General features: G+C 37.3%; 2 protein-coding genes across 2 annotated transcripts; one reads left to right on the top strand and one right to left on the bottom strand.

The window, feature by feature from the left end:
• The first annotated feature begins 468 nt into the window (after positions 1–468).
• Positions 469–16,565, top strand: LOC110447639. Its single transcript, XM_021493479.1, has 5 exons — positions 469–1,171; positions 11,652–11,890; positions 12,401–12,542; positions 13,481–13,834; positions 15,179–16,565. The coding sequence occupies exons 1-5, from the start codon at positions 1,075–1,077 to the stop codon at positions 15,412–15,414; spliced, it is 1,068 nt and encodes a 355-aa protein (XP_021349154.1). The 5' UTR covers positions 469–1,074; the 3' UTR covers positions 15,415–16,565.
• Positions 16,566–20,397: 3,832 nt separating this feature from the next.
• Positions 20,398–22,157, bottom strand: LOC110447641 (caveolin-3-like). Its single transcript, XM_021493481.1, has 3 exons — positions 22,023–22,157; positions 21,328–21,399; positions 20,398–20,927 (listed from the first exon to the last, which is right to left on the bottom strand). The coding sequence occupies exons 1-3, from the start codon at positions 22,155–22,157 to the stop codon at positions 20,589–20,591; spliced, it is 546 nt and encodes a 181-aa protein (XP_021349156.1). The 3' UTR covers positions 20,398–20,588.
• Positions 22,158–22,416: the final 259 nt, after the last annotated feature.

Here is a 22,416-nt window from a genome sequence, read left to right on the forward strand (position 1 = left end):
AACTGTTCTATAGGCCCTACCGCGGACTTCTGTACATGTAACTGTTCTATAAACCCTACCGCAGACTTCCACACATGTTACTGTTATATAGGCCCTACCGCAGACTTCTGTACATGTGACTGTTCTATAGGCCCTACCGCGGACTTCTGTACATGTAACTGTTCTATAGGCCCTACCGCGGACTTCTGTACATGTGACTGTTCTATAGGCCCTACCGCGGTCTTCTGTACATGTGACTGTTCTATAGGCCCTACCGCGGACTTCTGTACATGTAACTGTTATATAAGCCCTACCGCGGACTTCTGTACATGTAACTGAGCTATAGGCCCTACCGCGGACTTCTGTACATGTGACTGTTCTATAGGCACTTCTGTACATGTAATAATAACTGAGCTATAGGCCCTACCGCGGACTTCTGTACATGTAACTGAGCTATAGGCCCCACTGCTACACACATGCATGTGATGGGATAGTCTGATCACGTGTGCAGATCAAGCTGTACTTGTCAGATGTACTAACTAAGCGCCTATAGACAGGTTCTCAGGGGGTAGTCAGGACTTCGGGCAGTTCAGTCCATAATGCAGGTTCTCATGGGGTAGTCAGGACTTCGGGCAGTTCAGTCCATAATGCATTACGTTGTCATTGCATTGTTTCGATTGATTGGGCTGACTGATTAACTTGATGGAGGATTTAACATGTTCCTTATCCTGTCTCCCCTTAGAGCACAGGGGCATGTTGGGGGCACAGTGATAGTGTGATGGTTTAACCATGCCAGTGTCTGTTGGGTTGGAGGAGGTGCCTATGAGAAGCCGTGCCTTCATGTAGACAGATATAATCTGCAGTCACCGGGGGAAAATCGATATCTGACATTTACATGAGAAAATCTTTCTTCCCTTTTCATAAAATAGACACTGTAAATATATATATATATATATATGGAGTCGACCAGAAAGTGTATCGCGAATCGTCCCCGTATCTGATTCCAGTGATGGAACAACTCGAGGGGGAATAACAACCGAGAAGCTGTAAAACATGGCGTCATTCCTTGTCCTTGACAACTGCTAGGTGGCCCGGATGCGGAGGACATCGTTACGACTGGGTGTAATCGTCCTGGTAGTTTTACCAATCTACAAAGCTGCACAGAAGGACGAGGACCGTTACACACAGATATGTAAGTGTATTATACCATAGTAACGAGGACCTTTACACACAGATATGTACGTGTATTATACCATTGTAACGAGGACCGTTACACACAGATATGTAAGTATACGGGGACCGTTACACACAGATATGTAAGCACACAGATATGTACGTGTATTATCCCATTGTAACGAGGACCGTTACCCACAGATATGTAAGTGTATTATACCATTGTTACGTGGACCGTTACACACAGATATGTAAGTGTATTATACCATTGTTACGTAGACCGTTACACACAGATATGTAAGTGTATTATACCATAGTAACGGGGACCGGTACACACAGATATGTAAGTGTCCGGGGACCGTTACACACAGATATGTAAGTGTATTATACCGTAGTAACAAGGACCGTTACACATATATATGTAAGTGTATTATACCATAGTAACAAGGACCGTTACACACAGATATGTCAGTGTATTATACCATTTTAACGTGGTCCCTTACACACAGATATGTAAGTGGATTATACCGTAGTAACAAGGACAGTTACACATATATATGTAAGTGTATTATACCATTGTTACGTGGACCGTTACACACAGATATGTAAGTGTATAATACCATTGTTACGTAGACCGTTACACACAGATATGTCAGTGTATTATACCATAGTAACGTGGACCGTTACACACAGATATGTAAGTGGATTATACCATAGTAACAAGGACCGTTACACATAGATATGTAAGTGTCCGGGGACCGTTAACGTTACACACAGATATGTAAGTGTATTATACCATAGTACACAGGACCGTTACACATAGATATGTAAGTGTATTATACCAAGGACCGTTACACATAGATATGTAAGTGTCCGGGGACCGTTAACGTTACACACAGATATGTAAGTGTATTATACCATTGTAACAAGGACCGTTACACACAGATATGTAAGGGTATTATACCATAGTAACGTGGACCGTTACACACAGATATGTAAGTGTCCGGGGACCGTTACACTCAGATATGTAAGTGTATTATACCATAGTAAAGAGGACCGTCAAACACAGATATGTAAGTGTATTATACCATAGTAACAAGGACCGTTACACACGGATATGTAAGTGTATTATACCATAGTAACGAGGACCGTTACACACAGATATGTAAGTGTATTATACCATAGTAACGTGGACCGTTACACACAGATATGTAAGTGTATTATACCATAGTAACAAGGACCGTCAAACACAGATATTTTAGTGTATTATACCATAGTAACGTGGACCGTTACACACAGATATGTAAGTGTATTATACCATAGTAACGTGGACCGTTACACACAGATATGTAAGTGTATTATACCATAGTAACGAGGACCGTTACACACAGATATGTAAGTGTATTATACCATAGTAACGTGGACCGTTACACACAGATATGTAAGTGTATTATACCATAGTAACGTGGACCGTTACACACAGATATGTAAGTGTATTATACCATAGTAACGTGGACCGTTACACACAGATATGTAAGTGTATTATACCATAGTAACGTGGACCGTTACACACAGATATGTAAGTGTATTATACCATAGTAACGTGGACCGTTACACACAGATATGTAAGTGTATTATACCATAGTAACGTGGACCGTTACACATAGATATGTAAGTGTATTATACCATAGTAACGTGGGCCGTCAAACACAGATATGTAAGTGTATTATACCATTGTAACGGGGACCGTTATACACCGATATGTAAGTGTATTATACCATAGTAACGTGGACCGTTACACACAGATATGTAAGTGTATTATACCATAGTAACGTGGACCGTTACACACAGATATGTAAGTGTATTATACCATAGTAACGTGGACCGTTACACACAGATATGTAAGTGTATTATACCATAGTAACGAGGACCTTAACACACAGATATGTAAGTGTATTATACCATAGTAGCGAGGACCGTTACACACAGATATGTAAGTGTATTATACCATAGTACCAAGGACCGTTACACATAGATATGTAAGTGTGCGGGGGCCGTTAACGTTACACACAGATATGTAAGTGTATTATACCACAGTAACAAGGACCGTTACACATATATATGTAAGTGTATTATACCAAGGACCGTTACACATAGATATGTAAGTATATTATACCATTGTAACGAGGACCGTTACACACAGATATGTAAGTGTATTATACCACAGTAACAAGGACCGTTACACATATATATGTAAGTGTATTATAACAAGGATCGTTACACATAGATATGTAAATATATTATACCATTGTAACGAGGACCGTTACACACAGATATGTAAGTGTAGTATACCATAGTAACGGGGACCGTCAAACCCAGATATGTAAGTGTATTATACCACAGTAACGAGGACCGTCAAACACAGATATGTAAGGGTATTATACCATAGTAACGAGGAACGTTACACACAGGTATGTAAGTGTATTATACCATAGCAACGTGGACCGTTACTTACAGATATGTAAGTGTATAATACCATAGTAACAAGGACCGTTACACATATATAGGTAAGTGTATTATAACAAGGATCGCTACACATAGATATGTAAATATATTATTCCATTGTAACGAGGACCGTTACACACAGATATCGGGGACCGTTACACACAGATATGTAACTGTATTATACCACAGTAACAAGGACCGTTACACATATATAGGTAAGTGTATTATAACAAGGATCGCTACACATAGATATGTAAATATATTATACCATTGCAACGAGGACCGTTACACACAGATATATAAGTGTATTATACCATAGTAACAAGGACCGTTACACACAGATATATAAGTGTATTATACCATAGTAACAAGGACCGTTACACACAGATATATAAGTGTATTATACCATAGTAACTGTATTATACCACAGTAACAAGGACCGTTACACATATATAGGTAAGTGTATTATAACAAGGATCGCTACACATAGATATGTAAATATATTATTCCATTGTAACGAGGACCGTTACACACAGAAATGTAAGTGTATTATACCATAGTACCGTGGACCGTTACTTACAGATATGTAAGTGTACAGATATGTAAGTGTATTATACCATTGTACCGGTGACCGTTATACACCGATATGTAAGTGTATTATACCATTGTACCGGTGACCGTTATACACCGATATGTAAGTGTATTATACCATAGCAACGTGGACCGTTACTTACAGATATGTAAGTGTACAGATATGTAAGTGTATTATAACACTGTAACGGGGACCGTTATACACCGATATGTAAGTGTATTATACCATAGCAACGTGGACCGTTACTTACAGATATGTAAGTGTATTATACCAAGGACCGTTACACATAGATATGTAAGTATGTTATACCATTGTAACGAGGACCGGTACACACAGATATGTAAGTGTATTATCTCATAGTAACGAGGACCGTCAAACCCAGATATGTAAGTGTATTATACCACAGTAACAAGGACCGTTACACACAGGTATGTAAGTGTATTATACCATAGTAGCGAGGACCGTTACACACAGATATATAAGTGTATTATACCATAGTAACGTGCACCGTTACTTACAGATATGTAAGTGTATTATGCCATAGTAACGAGGACCGTTACACACATAAATGTAAGTGTATTATACCATAGTAATGAGGACCGTCAATCACAGATATGTAAGTGTATTATAACATAGTAACGTGGACCATTACTTACAGATATGTAAGTGTACAGATATGTAAGTGTATTATACCATAGTAACGTGGACCGTTACACACATATATGTAAGTGTAGTATACCATAGTAACGGGGACCGTCAAACACAGATATGTAAGTGTATTATACCATAGTAACGAGGACCGTTACACACTGATATGTAAGTGTATTATACCATAGTAACCAGGACCGTTACACACAGATATGTATATATGCTATACGTTTTATTGACACTCACACACAGAAGACACCAACGTTGAATTTATTGTGTAAACATTTTTCACTGATACATTTCCGTATATTTGGACCGTAACGGTACAGTAACTTTGCAATATATATATAATCCGGCACAGAAACTGGTCACATAGTAGTGCTGTTCAACGACGACATGATTGGCGGTTGTGTACACAGCATGCATGACCAACGTTGATTACGTGTTGTAGGCTAGTGTCGATTGGATGTCTTGTAATATATATTAACCCTTATAATAATTTTTTATAATAAAAAAAATATTTGATTAAAGAGTCACATATCCATTCACAATTTAAAGTTTCAAGCTAAAACAAAATTGATAGAATTAATATCCGGCCAAGTTGACCTATGAGACATTATTTCAACGTTACATACAGATTACTGTAAAAGCATAAATTTTAAGAAAACCACGAAATATAATCCCAACGAAATTTTAAGCACACGAAATAGAAACAAATCGAAAATATGAAATAAGCTATTACTTCATTACAAACCTTTCTATATTTACATTTAGACATGTCATGATACACGGTGTAATTATCGTCCCAGGCACAGAGTTAAGGAGGCTCCACCCTTTTGCAATTAGCCAGCAGAATTCAATGAAAGTTTCAAATAATGGTTATGTCACTATGTAGAGATGATTTTATGAAAATCTCAGCATTCCGATAAACTGGGGATGTTTTGGTAAAAAATACAAAAAAAAAAATGAATTATTGTCAAATTCAACACTTTCACATTTTTTGAGCGTGTTGTATTGTTTAAAACTATAACAACAATATAATAATGAAAAGAAACATTGCTAATCAACCCTACAAATATTTTATTTATCATGAAATATCTACAACAAATTACAAAAAGCGTTTTTTATTGAAATTGTATGGATAAAAGTTACTAAATACAAGCTAAAAGCAAACAAGACACATAGTTTCATTCAAAAAGAGTGAAAAATTGAACCAAATACATACAAAGTCTTTATAAATAATTTATTTTACATTTTACAATAATTTTGATCCTGGTGAGAGTTGTCTACCTTGAAAAAAATCGGAACTTTTTTGCCGAGGGATAGAATTTATACAATGACACTTATTTTCTTTTCTATTCCAAAAACGACGGAAATAAATTAAATTACAATATTTAAATGTCAATTTACTGTTCTTTTATGGAACAAAATTACTCTCAATCATGTACACTTTGGACATCATTCCATAGCCCGCTTACGCATGCATGGTATATTAACATATGTCAGGTTAGGCTATCGCATGGTATGCCGTTATTACATGCACGCACATGCACTTGCATTTTATAGGGATCTTGATATTTTACAAACCACTATTTTCACAGAGTTATTGTTATTGCATTTCTGAACCGATTTGACTGACAGAGCGTAACTCGCTCGACAACAAAAGTCGTAGCGACCAAGAGCTTGTGAACTTCTGTTAGCACGCGTCGTTGATACGTACAGGTGAGGTTGGTAAACACAAAACACCAGTATGCATTCCATGCGCCTCATATACGACCTTCTTAAAGGCGTCTGATCGTATGTCAGTGTTTTCCCGTGAGTTAATTAATCTCTTTGTATCATAAGCTTTATTTCTGAAGTACGTGTGATTACACATTTCCAAGTTAAGTCTCGATACCGGGTGTTGATATATCATTGTCACGCACGTGTACTATTGTTTACCCGGTGTTACTATAATTTACACTACGGTAATGGAATGCCCGATACGCAATACGGAAATGACGACACGAAAATACGACAAGAAAAACATGTGTATTACGAAGGGTGGAAAGTCCTTAAACACTTATAACTAGCGTGTCAATCAAGCGTTTTATTTGCAACACAGTTACATCGCCCTTTGTATGTAAATTATAAAGCATGACGGATTTGACCGTAACCCATCGAGTGAGTTTATCTCGCCGGGTCTTACCTGTAATAGAAACGAAAACAAAAAACACACTAAATATTCCCTTTTTAAAAATATTCAAATATTAAATTCAACGAAAAGGGTGTATAGTGTAAATAAAGCAGTCGTCGTCAGTTGCTTACGACAATAACGTTAATTTTGGATCGATTTCCGGCACCATGCGGCATGCCCCGATTTTAAAACTTTTTCAACGGAGGCACGGGGTAATAAACTTCTGATGCAACAGACAATCTATTGCTTAAATGAGTCTTCCTTCTGGAGTAATATTTACATTAAAATCGGCATGCTTCTTTTCACATGATGTGTCAAGGTAACCGTGAATATTTATTAAATGCGTGCTCGTTTTCTTAACAGAATTTGTGTTATAAAATGTCGATAGGCCTAATTATTTCCATCGTATATTGCCATTAACTACCACACATGTTTGTCTAGACTAAATTATATGACCATCGAGCGATGGTCGATCTGTTGTTTTCCACTGTCTGGGGTGAAGCGAATGAAATTTCACCCTGACAAATGCAACATACTCAACATTGCACCGAAACGCAACAAAATACACCATGACTACAAACTCCACAACCACACATTACACCAAGTAGAATCAAGCAGATACTTAGGCCTAACATTACAAAATAACCTACGATGGTACAAACATATTAACAACATCACAGCCAATGCCAATAGGTCCTTAGGTTTTCTAAAACGCAACTTAAAAATAAACTCACCACATATAAAAGAACATGCATACAAAGCACTAGTCAGGCCAAAACTTGAATACTGCTCTTCCATCAACACAAACCAAATTAAACAAATAGAAAAAACACAACGAAGAGCAGCACGCTACGTACAAAACAGATACCACAACACTAGTTCCGTAACAGATATGATCCACACACTACAATGGCCAACACTACAAACACGGCGCTGTCACACAAGAATTATCTTTTTTTTTACAAAATCATACACAAAATCGTAGCTTTAAACCCAACTCATATTCTCACCCCCGTAGACCCTCGCACCAGACATGCACACCCTCACGCATATACACACATATCTGCTACAAAGGACACCTACAAATATTCATTCTTTCCACACACAATAACACAATGGAATCTCCTTCCCATAGCAGCAGTACAATGCACAACACTAGAGGACTTCAAGGCACACTTACCCTACACAGCCCTTGAACTCCTCATCACACGCTAAACATACGCCAGATTTTATCTGTTTATCTATACCTTGCACAAACAAAATCACAAAAAAACTAATCACTGTAAATAACCCCCTTATTCACGCCTCTGCAATAGGACCCCCCGAGGGCATAAACATCAAAATGATAGAGCCCCCGTACGACAAAGAAGAAGGTAGCAATTTTCTTCTGGCAAAGAGTAAGTTCTCTTGTCAAGTTAGTGTATCTTTCAATGTTCCTTTTCATTTTAAAATATATACTTCATGTCCTCGTGAATTTGACTTTCATTTTGATTCTGTTCATTAGCATGTAGATTTTCCGGATGGTAACATTGGTCAATTTTTTTTAAATTTGAATTTAATTGTTTTTAGCTCAGATTGAGTTGGGTTTTTTTTTTTTTTTTAACTCAAAAGGGAGATTTGAGGTTTAAATCTTCAAAACCCTTCTTCCTCTGTACTATTGGAGGGATTTCATCCAAATTTGGCCTGCAGCATCCTTGGGCAAAGGGGACTTTATTTTGTATCAACAGATATAATTTCCCATGGTTGCTTTATTATCAAGGTAAGCGATACAGGCCTTCTGGGCTTCTTGTTTTTATCTATTTTCAAACATTCAAATTTCAAACATACATTATTCTATAAAACACATACCAACATACAAATGTATGCATAAATACGCACACTTGCCAACTCTCCCTATTAAGGAGGGAACTTTCAGATTGTGAACCCTAAAATTGATCATTTTCAATCAGTGAGTTGCTAAACTATTCCAATATTTGAAGATCTAAGAATTTCATCTGAAAGAACAAATCAAAATGTGTCGTTTAAAGGGTTATTTTGTTTTTATTGGGTATATTTTTTTAGAATACTTACTAAGCAATCATTTCGCAATAGTGAGGCATGTATAGGTACAATTTTATAGTTTATCTGTTGGTATCCTTTCCCAAACTTTAACCCATATATTGGTGTTACACGTGGGACAAAGCTAGTGTTCTAGAATTTTATAATTCTTACTTCTTTTTTTCACATGCTGAAAATATCTAGTATGTTAGTATATTTTTCACTGAACCCGAAATCTTTAAGTTTTTTTATGTATTACACTGAACCCGAAATCATGTCGTGATCTATGTATTACACTGAACCCGAAATCCTCTAGTGATCTATGTATTACACTGAACCCGAAATCCTCTCGTGATCTATGTATTACACTGAACCCGAAATCCTCTAGTAATATATGTATTACACTGAACACGAAATCCTCTCGTGATCTATGTATTACACTGAATCCGAAATCCTCTAGTGATCTATGTATTACACTGAACCCGAATTCCTCTAGTGATCTATATATTACACTGAACCCGAAATCCTCTAGTAATATGTGTATTACACTGAACACGAAATCCTCTCGTGATCTATGTATTACCCTGAACCCGAAATCCTCTAGTGATCTATGTATTACACTGAACCCGAAATCCTCTAGTGATCTATATATTACACTGAACCCGAAATCCTCTAGTAAATTATGTATAAAACTGAACCCGAAATCCTCTAGTGATCTATATATTACACTGAACCCGAAATCCTCTGGTGATCTATGTATCACACTGAACCCGAACTCCTCTCGCGATCTATGTATTACACTGAACCCGAAATCCTCTAGTGATCTATGTATAACACTGGACCCGAAATCCTCTAGTGATCTATATATTACAATGAACCCGAAATCCTCTGGTGATCTATGTATTACACTGAACCCGAACTCCTCTCGCGATCTATGTATTACACTGAACCCGAAATCCTCTCGTGATCTATATATAATACTGAACCCGAAATCCTCTAGTGATCTATGTATTACACTGAACCCGAAATTATCTAGTCATCATGTATTACACTGAACCCGAAATCTTCTCGTGATCTATATATTACAGTGAACCCGAACTCCTTAAGTGATCTATGTATAACACTGAACCCGAAATCCTCTAGTGATCTATATATTACACTGAACCCGAAATCCTCTAGTGATTTATGTATAACACTGGACCCGAAATCCTCTAGTGATCTATATATTACACAGAACCCGAAATCCTCTGGTGATCTATGTATTACATTGAACCCGAAATCCTCTAGTGATCTGTGTATTACAATGAACCCGAAATCCTCTAGTGATTTATGTATAACACTGGACCCGAAATCCTCTAGTGATCTATATATTACACTGAACCCGAAATCCTCTAGTGATCTATATTTTACACTGAACCCGAAATCCTCTGGTGATCTATGTATAACCCTGAACCCGAAATCCTCTAGTGATCTATGTATAACACTGGACCCGAAATCCTCTAGTTATCTATATATTACACTGAACCCGAAATCCTCTGGTGATCTATGTATTACACTGAACCCGAACTCCTCTCGTGATCTATGTATTACACTGAACCCGAAATCCTCTCGTGATCTATATATAACACTGAACACGAAATCCTCTAGTGATCTATGTATTACACTGAACCCGAAATTATCTATTCATCATGTATTACACTGAACCCGAAATCTTTTCGTGAACTATGTATTACAGTGAACCCGAAATCCTCTCGTGATCCATATATTACACTGAACACGAAATCCTCTCGTGATCTATGTATTACACTGAACCCGAAATCCTTGAGTGATCTATATATTACACTGAACACGAAATTCTCTAGTGATCTATGTATCACAGTGAACCCGAAATCCTCTCGTGATCTATGTATTACACTGAACCCGAAATCCTCTAGTGATCTGTGTATTACAATGAACCCGAAATCCTTTAGTTATCTATGTATTACACTGAACCCGAATTCCTCTAGTGATCTATGTATTACACTGAACCCGAACTCCTTAAGTGATATATGTATTACACTGAACCCGAACTCCTTGAATGATCTATGTATTACACTGAACCAAAAATCCTCTAGTGATCTATGTATTACACTGAACTCGAAATCCTTGAATGATCTATGTATCACACTGAACCCAAACTCCTTGAGTGATCTATGTATTACACTGAACCCAAAATCCTCTAGTGATCTATGTATTACACTGAACCCGAAATCCTTTAGTGTTCTATGTATTACACTGAACCCGAAATCTTTTAGTGATATATGTATAACAATGAACTCGAAATTCTTTAGTGGTCTATAAATGTACTACACTGAACTCGAAATCCTCTAGTGATTCATGTATTACACTGATCCCTAGATTCTCTATTGATCTTTATAACACTGAACTACTGTAGAGATTCACAAATATACATGGAGGTCATTGCTTGTGTACCTTAACTGTAACAAATGTTATTGTTTAAGGGTGAATAGTGAAAAGTGCTATCCTTGTTGTCTTCCACAGTCTCCGAACCCTGCACGAACAGATTCCACCAAACGTATAGAGAGGAGAAACCTTTTCTCATTGACCTGCAGCCAGGAGATGATGGTTTTCAACACTCAAAGCTATGTAGTATGGCTTTTACTGCCTCCCCTGTCCAGGATGAAAATGGCGACAATGTTCTCGTCTGCTTTAAGTTCCTCCAGTTCACCCTCCTTAACTGCAGCATTGAACTTAAGGTGCAAGGCATCGAGCAGAAAATAGTAAGTTCTGTTAGTTCACGCATTGAACGTAAGGTGCGAGACATTGAGCAGAAAATAGTAAGTTCTGTTAGTTCACGCATTGAACTTAAGGTGCACGGCATCGAGCAGAACATAGTAAGTTCTGTTAGTTCACGCATTGAACTTAAGGTGCAAGGCATCGAGCAGAAAATAGCAAGTTCTGTTAGTTCACGCATTGAACTTAAGGTGCAAGACATTGATCACGAAATAGTTAGTTCTGTTAGTTCACGCATTGAACTTAAGGTGCAAGACATTGAGCAGAAAATAGTAAGTTCTGTTAGTTCATGCAATTTCTGCATTACGTTGAACAGAAAATATTTTTTATTAAGAGAGGTTTAAAGATAACTAAATTAAAGAGGCATAAAAATAAATCATAAGTTTTCTTCAAATTAAAAAAAAAAGAAGCAAAGACACTTTAACAAATAAAATAATCAAATTTATATATATAAAATCAGTAAAACATTGTATTCCTTATCAATATTTATATTCCAGCATTATTTCAAACATAAACTCCTTGCAACAAATGAACAAAAATGCTTTTGGAGAACCACTGTCTATGTACATATAAGAAGTTTGGACTACTTCAACTGTGACCCCACTACCAGGATACGGATAGAGGTCAAAGCCAGGAACGGTACAGCATTTGTTTTTTTACATATTAGGCCCTCATCCCATATGCATCTTATTGAACTTGAATGGTTCAATAATTAAATAGTCAGTGACCAACTATATGACTCATAATATCACGTCTAGAACCCGTATCTCGTTTTGCTTGCTGATGAAGTTTACATATTGAAACAGGCAGCTTTTATCAACTGTAAACATATTAAAATTACAGGTATTCGATATTCAGTAGCCAGTTAAAATGATAACTATTTTCAAGAGCTGTTTCGGTCTCTTTGTTACGTGTAGCTCACCTTACCTGAACGACCGTATGTGCTTGTGTCACAGCGTCCGGCGTCTGGTGTCAATATATCAGTTTTGTGTTTTGTTTGTTTGTTTCTATAAAACTCCCTTCTCCTGGTGGGCTATCAGATTTGGTCTGAAGCTTCATTCATGTGCTTTTTTCCCAAAAACTTATTTGCAATCAAAGATGATTATGTAATCAGATTGGCGGAAATATTTTCTAATTCTTAATGTTGTTTTAAACATATTTTATTGCCTTTCTTAATGTTAACCAGTATTAACCAAACTTGATCTGAAAATTGTTGTCATGGTCCTGACTGGTGCTATCATCTGGGTATGATGCTTATTCAAAAAATAAATCGACAAATCTCAATATCGCCTGATCAATTTTGTTAAATTCGTACATGTATCAATGTGATCGACTTAACAAGTGTTGTTGTTTTATTGTTCGGATCAATCAGAAATTGGATGTTGTCAACATGTTTTCTTTAGATAACAAAAGTAACAAATGTGAGCGATACAGGCACTATGGGACTCTTGTTGTTTGATATATCCTCTGTTACATATCTCTTCACTATCCATTTGTACAGGATTTCCGTCTCTGATAAGGTATTCACATACTTTGATTAATGTTATTATCTCCCTTTATTAATTCTGATTCCACAGCAAAGTCCATAGATGATCGTATCATGTCCGCCGGGAATTGGATTACTGCCACCCTGCTCATTGTAGTATTCTCCATCGGTGCACTCTCTCTGGGCTGCTATAAGTACAAGTACAAAGTAAGAATTAATAGACCGGTTTTGGGCCGGACAGATATTCCAGACGACGACTACCGCAATATCGCTTCAAGGCACAGCAGGTTTAGTCAAGATCAACGATCACGTCCCTTACCGAGGCTTCATAACAATCAAAGAATGTCAGCAGCAAACGGAGGTTTTAGAGTGAATGGAAGTCGACGAATGAATGGGAACCGAAATCAGCGTGTAATGTCAGTCCAACGAAGGTATACTGGCCAAGGTAAACTTCTAAATACACTCCGTGATTCTACATTATTGAGCAACTTATATCAAGTATTCATTCCTCATAAAACATAGTGATCACTCATTTTAAACCTTTTCTATTGAAATAGTTTTATTATCAGTGTGTCCTTTTCATTGCATTTTTTATTTAAGGACACAAATCAGTCCGTCCATCCGGCGTCAACTTTTCACTTTAAACAACTTGTTCTGAATAACCAATAGGCCTAGGGTGATGATATTTGGCTAGTAGCATGCTGGGATAAAGGGCTACCAAGTTCGTTCAAATGTATGACCTTCATCCATATTCAAGGTCACAGGGGTTGAATATGTTAACTTCTTTTTAAACAAGTTCTTCTGAACAACCAGAAGGCCCAGGATGATGATATTTTGATATTTTTAAACAGGTTGTTTAAAAAGATTTCAAAATATTTGACTCCTGTGACCTTGAATATGAATGAAGGTCATCCATTTGAACAAACTTTGTAGGCTTTCATCCCAGCATACTACCGTCTCTTGGTTATTCAGAAGAAGTTGTTTTAAAGTTTTTAAGACAATTGACCCCTGTGACATATCGGTAACATGTTGTATGAAGGTCTAACAAGTTAGTTCAAATTGTCTTAAAACACTTTCAAACGACTTCTTCTGAATAACCAAGAGGCGGTAGTATGCTGGGATGAAAGCCTACAAAGTTTGTTCAAATGGATGACCTTCATCCATATTCAAGGTCACAGGAGTCAAATATTTTGAAATATTTGTTAACAACTTCTAAATAAACCAAATTTGCTAGGTTGGTGATGTTTAGTCAGAAGTATGCTGGAATGAAGGGTTACCAAGTTTGTTCAAACTATTGACTTTCACCTCTAGTCACAGGGGAATACCGGTAACAAACAAAAACAACCATAGGTGGTCATATTTTGCCAGTAGCATGTTCAGATGAAGAGCTATTAAGTTTCTTCATGTGAATAACCTTGACCAACTTTCAAGGTCTCCAGTTGTCTAATTTGTATAAACATCTAAATAACCTAATCTCAATGAACAACATGTCTTGGAGAGGTGATATTTGGCAAATTACATGCCGTGATGAAGGGCTATAAAGTTTGTCCATCTAAATGACCTTGTTAGACTTTCAAGGTCAAATGTGTTAAAATGTTTTAACAGGTTTTTTTGAATGACTAGCAGTCATATATACTGATGTTTTGCCTGTAGCTTTATTTGAGTTTAAGGTTACAAGTATGAAATTCATACCAGGTGAGCGAAGCAGGGCTATTGGGCCTCTTGTATTAATTTTGTCTTCCCAAATTTTATGTGACTGACAAGGGTTTTACATATTTTATAAATATAGCACAGAGCCCAATAAGTGGAAGAGAAAGAGCAGAACGTAGCAGTCCTCACCATGACAACCAAATGCCACTTGTGTACACAAGGGCACCACCGCCTTCTTACGAGGAATGTATGGCCGCCACAGATCAACCTTTAGTGTATATACAGAGACACATAGTTGTCGATGAAACTGATCTTGACGACATACAGGAAGAACAGCTCATAAATGATTCACCACCTCCGTACCCTGGACTTTAATCATTGTTCCAGTAAAACCATATTTTCTTTATTATGCAAGATAAATAAATGTTTAGATTCCCTCCATTTCATACGACAGAAATATGCGCTCTGGTTAACATTTTGTTTGAAAAGACGGTATAAATCGACAAAAAGGTGAATGCATATATTGCCCTGTTGACTGTTTTATTTAACAGAAATGTGGAAAGCAGTGCCCTGTAACCGTTTATTTGACAAAAAATTCCAAAGCATTGTCCTTGCTACCGTTTTGTTCGACAAATGTGTAACGCGGTGCTCTGGCCACCTTTTCGTTTGACAAGAAGGTTCAATCAGTGCCCTGTTCACCATTTTATTGGTCACAAAAGATGTAAAACAGTAGTCTGTCCAATGTTTTTTCTATAAGAATCGGAAAAGTTGTTATCTTGCCATCATTGTTTTCAACAAGAATGTGTAAAACGATGACCTATCACCGTTTTAATCAACAAGAATGTTTAAAGCGATGGTCTGGTCACAGTTATATTCGACAAAAATGCATTAATCTGTAGTCTGGTCACCGTAGGGGTTTGGTCACTATAGGTGCAGAAGGGCAAAGCCCAAAAGGAGAATTTGAGGTCTTCAAATCCTTCTGCTTCTGTACCAATAGAGGAATTTTATTCAAATTTGGCCTGGAGCATCCTTGGGCAAAGGGGACTTAATTTTGTATAATAGAGGGTTGCTTTTAGGGGGCAGAGGGATGGGCCAAATAGGAGAAATTGAGATTAAATATTGAAATCCATCCCACTTCATGGGGGCAGAAAGAGGGGACCTTATAAGGGGTGCGTGTTGCTGGAGACAGCCAATATTTGGAAATAGGTGGAAGAATATTTTTCCATGGTTGCTTTATTATCCAGGTGAGCGATACAGGCCCTCTGTTATTGTTACAAACTAGTCAACAGTGATGTGTTTAACAAGTACCGAACACCTCTAAATGTCATCAATGGTAAATAAATGTCATGCTTACTGTAAATATGGACAACTGGCAAATTATAATAGTTCTTTTTGTGTTTTTATTTTTTTATTCCATAACTATGCATTTTATTGTCATAAGTTGCGATTTTTAGCTCACCTGCCCGAAGGCACTGAATCATGGTTAAATAAAGAAATCCAAACCGCCAAAATATTCCCTCCATATTTAATATTTGCAGAAATGACAGAGAAAAAAAGGGAGGGGGTGTATTCTTAGCTATCTCCAAATTCTCATTTCGGAGGAAAGGCTAGAACTAACCACAAATCGTGAAATAAATTTACATCGTAGTAATGAAATCCACTTGCATTGCTGCATATTACAAACCACAAGAGAATGACATGGAAAGCCTTACCAAAAATACCAAGGAACAGTCACATTTGGGTTCTTGGTGATTTCAATCTTCTAAAGTATGATTGATCAGAAAACGCACAAACTTCCAACACACAACAGCGGTGTTTATCCATATTTTCTGATCCTTATCAACGACTAGATAAGAACAAGTAGTGAAGAGTCCCACTAGAAAGATGACATCTTGGACCTTTTCCTTCTAAATCAACATTACTTGTTCATGAAACAAAAAACATTTCCAGGCCTTGGTCCCTCCGACCACGACATTGTTTTTCACGAACCTAAAATTATACATAGTAGAAAATCATAATATATCTGTCGTATATTATACCTATATAATACGACATTGATATGACAGTGCATCTTGCGCAAGAATAGGTCCTCTACATCAGCGTTCCTTGTCCGCGATACTCTCGGCTGCCTTCGGCTGTCTTTAGCCGAGGGGACTATTGGTTTTATATAATAGCTATATTTTCAATTATAGTATATCAATTCTATCTTCTTGTAATATGATGTATATGTTCATGTAACTGTTCTGTTTCACTGTGTCTTGAAAAAGGAGCGGATTGCTCCGAAAATTTGACAACCTAAACTTGTCCACACTGTTGGAATTACTTCTTTGCCCCTCGTCGTATATAATATATATACAATAAAGCAGACTGGGATTCCATCTTGTCTCTTGCTAAACAGTACCCAGTCACCACCAAATTATACTCTGTGGAGCAAAAGAGATCCTATCTGAAAGAGAATTTAAATAGAATAGTTTACAAATTGATCCCCTCGAAAATGTCAAAAAGTAGGGTAGACCTTCCATGAATGACCATTGACATAAAACAGCTCATCAGAAAACGGGACAGGCTCCTAGCATCAAACCCAACATGCAACAGTAAATGAAGTCCATTAAACACGAAATCAAAAACAAACTTAGAAAAACAATATTGGCATTATATTGAATAAAATATAGTGACTTACACAGAAAACAAAGAACTACCAAGCACACCAATCAAACGTTTTTGGTCTTTTATAAAAAGCAGGAAAACTGAAGACATTGGAATTCCATCTCTAAAAGTTAATTGCAAACTAAAACCAAACTAAAACCCAAGCAGAAGCTCAAAACAAGCCATTCCGATTTGTGTTTACCACACCATCACCACTAAAGCTTTCCCATCTCTAAGCGCATTCCAAATAGTATATGTACAGCTCTAGGTGTTTCCAAACTGCTGGGAAATCTCAACCCAAACAAAGCTATAGGCCCTGACAAAACCTCGCCAAACTTCCTCAAACACATACAACCTCCACGAAATTTCACCCACCAAAGCAGACATTTTCAACAGCTCACTTCAAAATGGCCATGTCCCTGCAGAATGGAAAACAGCACATATGATTCCATGCTTTAAAATAAGTGCCAAAAACGACCCACAAATCTATCGCCCCATATCTCTTACATGTATACTTAGCAAAGTGTTTGAACACATCCTCGTATCTATCATGTCACATCTAGATAGTCATAACCTTCCACCCCTCTCCAGCACGGCGTTCGCTCCAAACACAGTTGTGAATCCCAACTTGTCACCTTCACCACTGACATCAACGATAACCTAGCTGAAGGAAAACAAACTGATATAACCGCTGTGGATTTTTCAAAAATCTTTGATAAAGTGGACCACCAAAGACTTACTTTCAAACTTTCTCGTTTCGGCATCAACCCGCAAATTATTAACTGAATAAAAAAATCCCTTGAGAATCGTAGCCAAAAAGTTAATGTGGAAAATAATGAATCTAATGTCTGTCCAGTTCTGCCAGGTGGGCCCCAAGGTTCGGTTCTGGACCCCTGTCTGTTTCTGATGTTTATCATGACTTACCAAATTCAATTAAAAGTCAGGTTCGCCTTTTTTTGCTGGCGACACTATCATTTATATCGCCATCTCCTCTAAATCAGACTCACAAACTCTACAAAAAGACCTACATCTACTAGAAAACCAGGAAAATAAATGGTTAATGGACTTCAACACTGAAAAATGCGAAATTATAACTGTCCCCCGCGAAATAAACCATGTAATCCACAAGTACACACTACACGGAATCGAACTAATACACACAAACTCAGCAAAGTATTTAGGCCTTAACAGCATATCACCGGCATCACAAACAAAGCAGAAAACAACCTCGGATTCATCCGCAGAAATGTAAAAATAGACCAAATCAACACAAAATAACTTGCATACAAGACATATATACGCCCACAACTGGAGTAATGCAGTACAATATGGGACCCATGGCAAACAAATTATCAAAATAGGATTGAAACAAATCAGAGAAAGCTGTTAGTAACGTTCTAAACAATTACTCGCAGAAATCTTACCCCATTAATCTTGCTTTACAAAATCATTCACATGGCAATTGAAAAAGACAAAATCCTGATTCCTTCCCGAAATCATAGATATGTAATTCCACATTCGGCATCTAACTACCATTCTCAATCCTTCTTTCCACGTTCCATTCGCCTCTGGAATATGTTGCACCCGGACATTGCACTCAGCTTTGACCTCAAAACATTAAAGTCAGGACTCCAAACACACATGCTGTTAAGGCCCTAAACTTTTACCTTAAACACGTTAACCACAAACTTCACGTTCTACTTGACAGTGCGCCTTTGTACTATCTTCTACATACTGAAGGGCACACCGGTACCGTACACTGCTGATGTTGATGACAGAGGGACAGATTGTTGGTGAATTGAAAAAACGTTATACGTGGTGCTTCTTATACATACTATTGGAAGTCATCTGTTCACTTACAATTAGGGAGGTTTCATTCTGTGTAGCCGCTGTTCTATATGCGTACCTTATTTGCAGCCCTGTCATATCAGAGTCGTCATGCGATGTCAATGTTTACGTAAATAGTGATTTGTCTTCGTCCTTTCTTCGGCTTAAATGTGTAGAGAATTGTACTAAGTATGTAGTTCATATAGGTGTAGCTCCTGAACCGTAGCTACTGATATACAAATCCGTCACTGTGACGTCACAAATACTTCTGAACGCGCATTGATGGATGATTCGGTATTAATTTAAGATGGTTCGCTTATTTTTACAAAAGGTAAAATATCTTGGTCAAAATCCTTTAATGACAAATAAAATATTTAAATAAAAACTGGAAATTACCAATTCAACATGAAGCGCTAACATTCATAAATGCCCACTTCACATGAACGACAGTCGCTTCGCTACATTGTAATGGTGGCGTGCAAGTAAGTATTCCCCAATTAATACCTGTTTTAGCCTTGAAGAAATCATGATTCAATCCCTATAAAATGTTGCTTTATCCGATTTTAAAATCTTTGCCTGACTAATGTAGCAATACATTGTATTTTTATCAATTTCAATGTGTCATGTAAGTCATAGTTGCTGTGCAAAAAGCGACATTTTATTTCATTTCATTTTACTCTTTATAATTAATGCCGCGACAAATCAAACGGTGCTATTTTTCGCCTCGCCGCGTAAAAAGCGACAATGCGCCATTTATGACAATTAATCGGCGTCAATTTGCTTCGTCTGCTCGAATAAGCGTAAAGCCGAAAAAGTACCAATCTCCCTAAATATAGCCACCACAATAGACAGTTATACAGTTGCCAGCAAAAGGAACAAAAGCGATTTTCGATTCTATATATTTTAATACACATACTATATTATCATCATAATACATCACGACATGGTTCTGTAGTCTTTTTACATACTAAATCACACACTTTTACCAACAACATTCTAGCATGCAGGCGCCGATGTTGAGCTTAAGAGATTTTCATATATATATCCCCGACAATACCACCACCACCACCACCAGTCTACACATCAGCCTTCCTCACGCGGATGTTGCGGAAGAGATGGCCAAAGGATTCACAGAAAGGGTCGCAAACACACTTGACGAGAGCCGAGTAGACCCCGCGGATCGACTCCAGAGATATGTGGAACGCCTTCACACATGGAGTCACGCACCAGATGCTGCCAAAGCTGAGACTGGCGAACTTCAAACCACACAGTACGGCGATAGGGATACCGAACAGGGTGGTGAGGATAAGGTAGCACAAGTCCTTGGTGAAGTTGAAGGAGCGGGACGACTTTTCCCAAACCCCGTCCAGGGAGAGTAGACTGGGCGGCTCGCCGATCACATCATCAAATTCTACCTGAATTTAAAACGATGCGGTTATAGGGCTTTTCAATATAGTGGACCAGTTGGGACCAGTTATTTGAACTAGATGCAAAAATTTGATCAATAAATTTAATTTTCTGAAAGATTATAACATTTTTTAAAAGGTAAATATATAAGCATCGAATTAGCACGCGCAATTCAATTTCACAGGTCCCAGATCCCATTTATGGTAAATATTACTATTTAGAGATAAAAAAAAAAAAACACCCAAAAAACACCATAAAATAAAAACATTATGAAAAGTTACGCAAGTTTATAGAAAAAGGGGCACAGAGGTCTAAATATCCCCACATTCGCCATAGATTAGCTGTTCCCAGCCATGTCGCAGTACAGTCTCAAGTAACATCCTCCAACGTTAACCAATGATAACTCACCAAGGTATACGCATTCAATTTCTTCGGGTCCCGGGGGTACACATCGCCCAGGTCCTCGGCCGCCATTGGAACCTGAAGCAACAGGATAACTTTGAGAGAACACCTGTAGACAGGTGATCCAAAAAAATGATATAAGTGGGGATTAAACGCTGTGAAGGGAGACGATATAATTCATAGAGTTTGGCAACACATTTGCATTTCATTTAAAAATTCCATACACTTAGAACTTAGAATTCATTATTTACATAGTCAACTTCAAGGCATTCAGTGACGCACTAAAAAAAAAAAAGATATTGTAGAGATGCATGAAATACAGTCACTGTATATCTAGTAAATCCAGGAAAATCGCGAATACTTTTCAGAATGTTTTGACAAGATCATGAGATGCTTAACTACTAATGGGATATTTCTAAACATTTTCTTCATGTTGGTAAGTATGGATTATAAGAAGTTCTTTTTACACAACCAATATATGAACATGAATGTCATTGTAAAATGAATTCTGGAATTTAAGATATCGGTTAAAGTGCGGTCGGATAAGATTTTGAGTGCCGAGTATTTGTTTCGGACTGAAGTAGGTAACGCATTAAGTCGAGTTGTCTGAACTATGATTTTTTAATGAAATCCAATTAACAAATAACTCGTCAGTCATAAAATTAAACAAATATAACAGCAAAGAGCCATGTAACACTTACCACACCGCAGTAGTTCGCACTGACACTGCAGTGGCGTGCGGCTGCTTTCGAACTGACACTCGGGCAGAAAAAACGTGATGACGTCACAATCTTCACGTCAATATTGATGACGTCGCCTACAATTGTTGCGATCATATTACGCGGGAAAGATACGATCACAGTTTTGTACCGCACTATTTTTATTTGCTTTAGTGACAGTAGGTTAACAATACAGTATATAGTAAAATAATTGATTTTATGTTATGTCAATAAAATAATATTTAGTTGATGTATCTATTGCAACTCATAGGAAAATAAATTTTGAGCAATTCTTACAGGTTGACGGGTTGGGTATACAACGGCAAACTGTGTTTCTGGGTTCAATTCCTTAGCAATGTCGCTTATAGATAAATGA

The sequence above is a fragment of the Mizuhopecten yessoensis genome, unplaced genomic scaffold, assembly GCF_002113885.1.
Source record: "Mizuhopecten yessoensis strain PY_sf001 unplaced genomic scaffold, ASM211388v2 scaffold3555, whole genome shotgun sequence".
NCBI lineage: Eukaryota > Metazoa > Mollusca > Bivalvia > Pectinida > Pectinidae > Mizuhopecten > Mizuhopecten yessoensis.